The following is a 9,326-nucleotide window of genomic DNA, read 5'->3' on the forward strand; positions in this document are numbered from 1 at the left end:
GACACTGGAGCAGCATTTACAGGGCCCATTATACACTAGAGCATTAGAAATGGGGCCCATTATGTTTGGAGCATTATTTGGGCCCATAAGACAGTGGAGCTTCATCCATGGGGACCAACATATACTGTAGCATTATGTGGAGCTCATCATATACTGTTTCAAACATTATATGGGACCAATGATTCTGTATGGAGAAATAGATGGGCCTTGTCATGTGATGTAAAAAGTGAAGTATTTTTCATTGTACTATACCGCTATTTCTCTGCCGTATCGGAGCATGATGAGTTGTGGTATGTGTTAAAGGGGCGCTCTTTCGCCCAGGGCACATGAAAACCTGGAGCCAGCCCCCTCCCCACAACTTTAGCCAAATAACCCCCATTTTTCAGTGCGTAACTTGTATTATGAAGTTAATTAAGGTTGACAAGCTTAAGTAAGAAGAATTGATGCTTTTGGCATTCAAATGGGCACTGTAGGTGTGTTTCCTGTCCTCCTCTCACTGCTGACTTTTATTCCCCATTGACTTACATTGGGTTTCGTGTTTCGGGACGACCCCGACTTTTCCCTATAATCGGACGATCTTGCTCGACCCGACTTTTGGAAAAGTCGGGTTTCACGAAACGAAACGCGACCCTAAAAAAACAAAAGTCGCTCAACTCTAGTAATAAGGGGTTAATGTCACCTTGCTATTGGAAGGTGACATTAAGCCCGGTTAATAATGGAGAGGTGTCAATACGATGCCTATCCATTATTAATCTTTTATTGATAAAGGGTTAACAAAAAACACACACATAAGAATAAAGTATTTTAATGAAATAAAGCACGACACATTTTTTCAAAATTTTTATTGTACGCCTATCCAGTTGAAGCCATCGATCAGCAGCAAAAAAATAAGAAAAACAAACGAGCAATATGCTCCCTGTCCGACGTAATCCCATTAATAACGATTGTCCCATGACGATCTCCCCTATACTGCCGGAGATAACCCTCCGGCAGTGTATCATTGGAGATAATCTTCTTATGCTGTAGTGCCACAGAGTGACAGATGAACTCCGGTGACCTGTCGGCAGTGGAGTGATACAATGCGGAGGATTATCTCCGTCATTGTATCGCTGGAGCCCCTGGAGAGCGGTTGCATCAGCTGATGTGACAGCTCTCCACGGGAGATCATCATGGGACAATCATATTATTTGGATTACAGAGGAAAGGTGAGTATAGGTTGCTTTATTATTTTAATATTTTTTATAGGTGATCGACTGCTTCGGAGATTAGGTGTAGATGGTGAGTATGAACTATACGTGTATGTATGTATGTTTTTTTTGTTTTTTTTTACATTCAACAACACATTAGCCGGATGATGGGACTGCTACTGTCCCATCATTGGCTAATGTGTTAATCACTGTCAGTGTCACTTGTAGCCCCATCGGACGATGCCTGCATACACAAACACACACACCCCTGCACAGACCCCCGCATACCCCCACACAGCCCCGCCAACCTCCGCACAGACCCACATACCCCCGCACAGCTCTGCATACGTCAAAGTCCCACGTTGTCAGATCACCTCAGGTCAGCCAGGGACTCCACACAGCCCAGCATACCCCCGCACAGACCTCCACTATGGGCGCAGGATTCGTCGCTGTCCGACAAATGACGGAAACTGGCAACGGATTCCATCATTTGTGGGACAGCGATGGATCCTGCGCCCATAGGCTTCCATTCTAGCAAAAATCAGACAGCGACAGGTCCGTCGCTGTCCGAATTTTGACTGACAAAATGAGCATTGCGCCCAGCAGGGCAGCGCACGTTCTCTTATACCACTGATGATGCTGTGTGGCCAGCCAATCACTGCACGACCACAACAAGGATGGCTGCAGCGTTTCATTGCCTGGCAAACAATCCCTGCACCGTGATTGGGTCTCTAAACTTTTCAAAAATGCTGGGTGGAGACCCGAGTACCCGCCAAGTAATCCCGGAAATAGTCGTTGCTCCCCGAGTACACCAAGTACCGTGATACTCGGGCGAGCACCGAGTAGTGGCAAGCCTGCTCGCTTATCACAACTCATGGATTTTGAACTTCTTAAAAACATCAATTCAACTCTGTAAGGGCCCCATCACACATAGCAATCTCGCTAGCGAGATCGCTGCTGAGTCACAAGTTTTGTGTCACGAGATTGCTGTGTGTGACAGGGATCGGCCCCCCTGCTGGTATCGCTGATCGCTGCAAGAAACCTCTGGACATTTCTTTCGTCGCTGATCTCCCGCTGGCCAGCACGCATCGCTGCGTGTGACAGGCGGGAGACCAGCGATCAGCTGGTACCTAATGTACACATTGGGTATCTAAGGGACGCACGTCCCTTGGATACCCGAGGTGTACGTTAGTTACCAGCTCCCTGTATCAGCGCGCTGGTAACTAACGAACACAGCGATGCCGGGCGCTCGGCGTCACTGTGCTGATCGCTGGTGAAGCTGTCTGTGTGACAGCTCACCAGCGATCACATAGCGACTTACCAGCGATCCTGACACGTTGATATCACTGTCGGGATCGCTGGTAAGTCGCTATGTGTGACTCCAGCTTAAGGCTAGTTTCAGACTAGCGTTTTTGCCAGTAGCGCACGACGCCGCTAAGCCCCGCCCCCGGCCGCGCCCCCTCTGGTCATCTCTGCCTAGTATCGCACGTTGCTGCATGCAATCTGCACATTCTATCTTTAGCATAGGGTGCGCAGACTGTGCGCTGGCCGAGCGCTAGTAGGATTTTGCGTGCGCTGCGCCCTTTTGACGGTGCGCCGACGTGCGCCTAACGCACTATGTTGCATTTTGGTGTGCTTGGTGCACCGTCAAAAAGGCGTAGCGCACGCAAAATCCTACTAGCGCACGGCCAGCGCACGGTCTGCGCACCCTATGCTAAAGTTAGGGTGCGCAGATCGCATGCAGCGATGTGCGATACTAGGCGGAGATGACCGGAGGGGGTGTGGCAGGGGGCAGGGCTTAGCGGCGCCGTGCATGGCTGGCAAAAGCGCTAGTCTGAAACTAGCCTTAGTGTGTGTAATTTTCACCCTATTTTCAGCAACAATCACACATGCCTGATTTTCCCATTTTTAGTTTGGTCACTAGTAGACGCTTTTCAAGAATGAACAGAAAAGTCTGCAGCAACTGCAGAATCATGACAGTATGCAGTGCACACACTGTCAACGATTCCTTCGCCAGTACAAGTGGGTGGTCAAGTGACCCAAAGTTTGCAATTTGCCTGTGGCAGTTAAATTTTGAATGTTTTTTTTCAATAAATTGTAAAAACAAAATGGACATGGACATATAAATCTATAATATATTAGTACAGTGTGTGTGTACATTTGGGAGAGGCACTGAAGAATCTGGTTGGCTAGAAACTGCAACTTTACGATTTGCAAATGTAAAGGGGTTGGTCTAGTCATTAAGGGGTTAATTATTTAGCCCTCAGCTCATATATGTAGGGAAGCTGTGAGTGCCTAGGACACAACAAGCTGTGGCAGAGTTGGAAGTGTGAGTAACTGAAGAGGCTGCTTAAATGTGTATTCTGGGAGCTGTCCTGTATCTGCTCTCCAATAGTCAGTTTGGGACCCTTCCCATGTGTGTTATCCCAGATTATGCAGAATATTCTCACTAGGCTGTCATTTCTTTGATTTGTATAGACCTTGACTTAATCCACTAACATGATGCAGAAACAACCTAGTTAAATATATGGGGCAGGTTCAAATGTCTCTACTGACCTTTTCTATTTCACCCCTGCCTTTGGCTTATGCAATGAAGTGTGTGTTCTCCTGGTGGGTTTTTTTTAAATGTGGATTTTTAGAGCTAGTTCTTCTCCCAAACCCACATGTCCAAACCTCTTCCAAATTCACTCACTCGTTTCATAGGACCAATATGCCTCTGGTGCCCCAAGTGTGGTTATTTTGTTTTCCTTGTGAAAAAATCAGCATGTCAATGGTGTCTTTGGGGGTGAAAAATGCATAGTACAAAAATGGAAGTAAATCTTTCTTGATGGTTTTTTTTTTTTTTTTTTTTTTTTTCTTCTCCCCATCTCTGTACAGAGTTTCAGAGATATATTTCTCCTTTTCCCAGTTCTTGCTGCTTTTTCATAGGTCATGCTTTAAATAAGAGACTTTTGGTTTTGCTACTTTAATTGTGTATGTGTTATTGTATTCCAATTTATGGATACTAGTCTTTTTTAGCCATTTGCTTTCTTTAGGCCATGTTCAGTATTTGCAATTCTAAAGGTACTGTCACACTTAGCGATGTACCAGCGATATGACGCGGTCAGGATTGCTGGTACATCGCTAAGTGGTCGCTAGTGAGCTGCCACACAGGCAGATCTCCCTAGCGACATCGCTGGGGACGGGGGTCGCTACTTACCTGTCACACCAGGCGATACTGCGTCCTCCCGCCTGGCTCCATGCGCCGCAGGAAGCTGATGACGAGAAGCGGTCCTGAACGTTCTCGCGCGATCAGCGATAACCAGCGGGTCGTAGGTATTAGTATCAGACACAGAGATATCGCTATAACGTCACTAGTTATAGCGATATTGCTAGCGATATCTCTTAGTGTGACATGCCCTTAAGACAAAGACAAAAGTGTGTGTGTGTGTGTGTGTGTGTGGGGGGGGGGGATGCATTGTTTCTATGATGATTTTCCTCTAATTGCTTTACTTCTGATTTTTGCCTTATAAATGGTGATGTAAAATACTGAATGTGGCCTTAGGGCTAGTGTTCATTTAGTTTTGAACTGAGAACCTGGTGACCCTCTCCTTTAATCTAAAGCCACTGTCTTTAAGTGCTCTTACTGCAGTCCATCAGCCTGTGTATAAGCCCCCAATTCCCTTGCATATCATAATAAAATGCCTTAAAGGGAACCTGACAGGACCCCCATGCCTCCTAACCCATCAACATTTGTATTTGTTGTGGAATACCCTGCCTAACCAGCCCTTTATAATCATTATCACTTAAATACATGTGTGGGGTTTTTTTTTTTTTTTTTTTTTGCTTTTCCTATCTTGGTCTTTTTACTAGTCGATTGGGTGTCTTCCCTCACATTAGTTGGTGTTTACAGCATGTTACGGGTTGCCAGCTTTCTGAAAATCTTGCACATGCTTGCAGCTTTTCTCACCGGTGTAACTGCGTCTCTGAAGACGGGTGTATGCTTCCCGACTTCAGAGGCGCACTGCCCATGTCCTGAAGAGGGGAAGGCATCTGGTCCAGCCTGATGGGAGTTGGTGATGTTTTGTCTGCACCTTCTCTATTGGCAGAATCAGTCTTTGTCTGGATTAGTGTGAATGACGCATAGTAAGTCATCCACAGTTCCGTGCGAAATGTGCGCCTGTGCCTAGCAAAATGCACTTCACCTGCAAGTCCTGTTTTTAGATCACCTGTTAACTGGAAATGAAGTCTGTGCATATGTTAGACATTTGCTCTGCCCTTAGTGGGAAAGAGTAAATTGTCTGTGCTTCAAATGCCCAGGTACAAGATTGGTAGGCGCCTGAGGATGGCGCAAGGCATGTCATCCACATCAATCCAGCCAGGAGGATGGTGATTCTGCCGATGGAGGCTCAGACCCCCCCCCCCGATCATAGACTCACATCAGACTGGTTCGTGCTAACTAGCATCTGGTGTGAATCAATAAATGCAATTTCCCAAAGTTCTCACTAGGTTGGATATTGTCCACCTGATGACTCTCTTGTCAGGCTTTTGCCTTTCTGGTTTCTCATGGATGCATCCTGTAGGCCTTTCATAACAGGTCACCATGCTCAGTAGATGCCCATAAGTCTTGTAGAGGGGGTATCCTCTTCTTACTTTGCAGTGGCCGAGCCCATGTGTGATTGCACCATCCTCACTGACTGCATCTGGCACATAGTGCCCATATCCACCCTATGCAAAGGAAGAGCCACTACTGTCCTATCCGGCTGTGCTTGCTCTGTGATGAAGCAAGCGCAGGAGCCTCAGTTTACTTTAAAAGCTTGAATATTTATGTCCATGTTACATTGCATTTATAGATAGGAGATGTAAATTATAACTACAAATGGTCCTTTATCTTCAGTATACTGTCTAAAAAGTAACTGTCCATGGCAACCAATCAATGCTCAGCTTTCATCTTTTGAACAATGCTGGTAAAATAAAATCTGTGCTGTGATTGGTAGATATGGGCAACAAAGGCTTGTTTTGTGGTGGTTTTATTTTGAGCCAAAATATCAGTCAGAATATATCTGAAACACAGACAGTTGTAGGATTAGAAACAATTACACAGTGGTAGGAATGAATAAAGGTAAAATGTATTGACTGATCATAAACTATGCACAGCACCATGTCTCTTCCTGCTGACTCTGGCCATACGCAGATCACAGAGCAGTTACAGGAGTAACTGTTCTGCACAGTGGGGAGAGCAAGGAGCCTTGAGAAGTGTGTAGTCTACATTGGTCTCATAGTAGCAGTGGAGACCATCCAATTTACTGCAGTCTCAATTTTGGACAAGCTGGGGTCAGAAAATGAATCTGAAGGCACAGCTAGGTTACATAAGAAGGGATGTTAGACTATAGGGAGTTGTAACAAATTTGGGGGGTTAACCCCTTTTAAGTGTCAAATTAGAGGCAGGGGGGACCTAGTTTTCATTCACCTTGCAGTAGCCACCAACTACTATTCTTGCCCCAAAGGGAAGAGTCAGACAGCTGTGTAACTCAGCCTGGGATTGCAGTGAAATGTTCAGACTGGCTGTCTGCTCCCCCAACCTGAGACTGACCGATGCATAGCAATACATGCTGTCACACTTGGGTCGGGAGAGCCACCTGGATACTCCAAACACTGCGCTGTGATCCTTGTCTGTTTTACAGACATCTTGCTCTTCTCTAATGGTTCTCTGGTAATCCAGGAAAGTGAAAATTTACTACCACCAACTACTAGGATAGGGCAAAAAAATTTAACTTGGCCTTTATTTAGTTACATGTGATGAATCCTAAATGGGAAGACCAATAAGTCAAGTGTTGTGTACTCTCCTTTAGGCCACGTTCACACGGTCAGTATTTAAGCCAAAATCAGGAGTGGAACAATCAGAGGAAAAGTATAACAAATACATCACCACTTCTGTATTTTCCACCCACTTCTGGTTTTGGCCTTATACTGTATTTGGCTGAAGTCACTATTGACCTGGCTCTGATATATGGAGATGGGTTTGGTGGAATTTGTCAGTATGTATGTCTGGTCTTATGTAAATTAAAAGAAACCAGGTTGGCACTACCTGGATGCAATGGTGCACTAGCTTGACCGCTAAATAAACAAATGATAAATGGTATATAGCCTTCAAGATGGTGCTCAAGTCCCCAGCAATGAAGGTTTGTATAAAGTACAAGTGTAGAAAACATGGTATGGCTCTCACCAGGTAAAATCAGAGACTTTATTTTCATTAAGTGCTGTACAATTGGGAGAGGTGCAGACGGCGCAATGACTGTTCATGCAGCTCTTCGCTTCTTCTGGCCTCAGAACGTTAAAAGAAGCTCGGGACTGGGCGAAACGGATGTTTTCTATGGTAAAGCCTCTGATTTTACCTGGTGAGTGCCATCCACTTTATGCATTACATTTTCTAAAGGGCCACATTGCATCTAATTTTCTAATCTAATAAATACATTTTAAAATGCAACATGGCATTTTGCAAATGTCTACTACTAGAAACCATGCCAGTGCTTAAAATATTGTCCATGAACAAGATAATTGCTGAACTGTAATATACTTTTTCTTCTTTTATAGAACCGTTCTGGGCTCAAAAACGAAGAGACTAGTTTTTAAACATCAAGTTGCGTTTGCTGCTTTTCTGAAACTTCACTTTTTATATATACTGTATATTTTTTTTTTTTTTTTTTCTAATGGCTTTTCGAAGACCTATGTCACAAACTTGTGCAGTTGTTCTCATCTTTCACAGTTTTCTTCTATTTCTATTACTTACGCTTTACCATGGCATGAAACTACCTGCATACAATCCTTATTCTGCAAAGCAGGGAATTGTGCCAAATTGTTCAAGTGTTTCATTAAAAGTCAACTCAAGAACGTTGCCACAACAGATGTCATCAAATCTGGTGCCACAGATTATTCTTCTTTGGACATGGCCTTCAGGGCACGCTTTCCCTCTTAATGATTGCCCAGCATCTATTGACTCATCTGGCTGCTTTTTTACAGTAAACCGCTCTCTGTATTCTATGGCTAATGCTGTTGTTTTTCACCACAGAGATTTATCTCGGTCCAAATCTTTGTTACCACAGGTACCAAGGCCTCCCCATCAGTATTGGGTCTGGTTTAGCTTGGAGTCTCCATCGAATATTAGAAACCTATCGATGATGGACAATATCATGAATTTGACTATGTCCTACAGGCTGGATTCTGACATCTTCATGCCGTATGGGAGGCTAGGAAAGCTTGATAAAAAACAGAATTTTACAATTCCTAAGAAGACTGGGTTGGTTGCCTGGCTAATAAGTAACTGGAAAATGCAACACAGAAGATATGCATACTATTTGCAGTTAAAACAACATATTCAAATAGATATCTATGGAAAATATAATTTACCTCTTCCTAGGGATATCCAGTTTCTACATCTGGCCACATATAAGTTTTACCTTGCATTTGAGAATTCAATTCATGAAGACTATATAACAGAAAAACTCTGGGCCAATTCATTCTTAATAGGAACTGTTCCTGTTGTAATGGGTCCTCCACGTGAAAATTATGAACGTTTCATCCCACCAGACTCCTTTATACATGTAGATGACTTTTCTAGTGCTAAAGAACTTGCCCATTACCTCTTAAATCTGGCCAAGGATGATCAAAAATACCAGCAGTACTTTAACTGGAGATCTAGATTTCAGCTTTTAAGAGTGAGGAATATTTTTGAAGCTGCATACTGTAAAGTGTGTAAAGCGCTGAAGGAAGCCCCTGCGTATAGGACAATACCAAGTATTGCTAAATGGTTCACATAAATCTGAGGGCTCCAGCTAAAGAATTTGCCTGGATGTTCCCTGTTATTAAATGAATCAATAAACATTTATTTTATTCTAAGTTGGTCCAGAATTCTTTCTCTTAGATGCTTTAGTCATACCTTTGAACGATGTGGAAGAGTGTTACTGCTAACATTTGTTACTAAGCCTCTGATTATACTTGTCCAGTCCTCCAAATGTGTCAACATGGGAATGTTGCTCCTAGTGAAACCCACTGGTGTTTTCACATAGTATGGTGCCACTTTCATGGGTTCCACAGTACATCATGCACTTGCAGTTTGTGATCCCACTTTCCTGTGTAATGTCAGATGACCTCAAGGTCATT

At 44.0% G+C, this 9,326-nt stretch overlaps 1 protein-coding gene across 1 annotated transcript; it reads left to right on the forward strand.

Moving 5' to 3' along the window:
• The first annotated feature begins 3,454 nt into the window (after window positions 1-3,454).
• On the forward strand, window positions 3,455-9,062 carry LOC141058249 (3-galactosyl-N-acetylglucosaminide 4-alpha-L-fucosyltransferase FUT3-like). The gene is made up of 2 exons (XM_073554422.1): window positions 3,455-3,516; window positions 7,761-9,062. Exon 2 carries the CDS (start codon window positions 7,877-7,879, stop codon window positions 8,981-8,983), a length of 1,107 nt encoding a protein of 368 aa, XP_073410523.1. The 5' UTR covers window positions 3,455-3,516; window positions 7,761-7,876; the 3' UTR covers window positions 8,984-9,062.
• Window positions 9,063-9,326: the final 264 nt, after the last annotated feature.

Source organism: Dendrobates tinctorius, unplaced genomic scaffold (genome assembly GCF_039654945.1).
Source record: "Dendrobates tinctorius isolate UK_male_01 unplaced genomic scaffold, ASM3965494v1 ptg000211l, whole genome shotgun sequence".
Taxonomy (NCBI): Eukaryota; Metazoa; Chordata; class Amphibia; order Anura; family Dendrobatidae; genus Dendrobates; species Dendrobates tinctorius.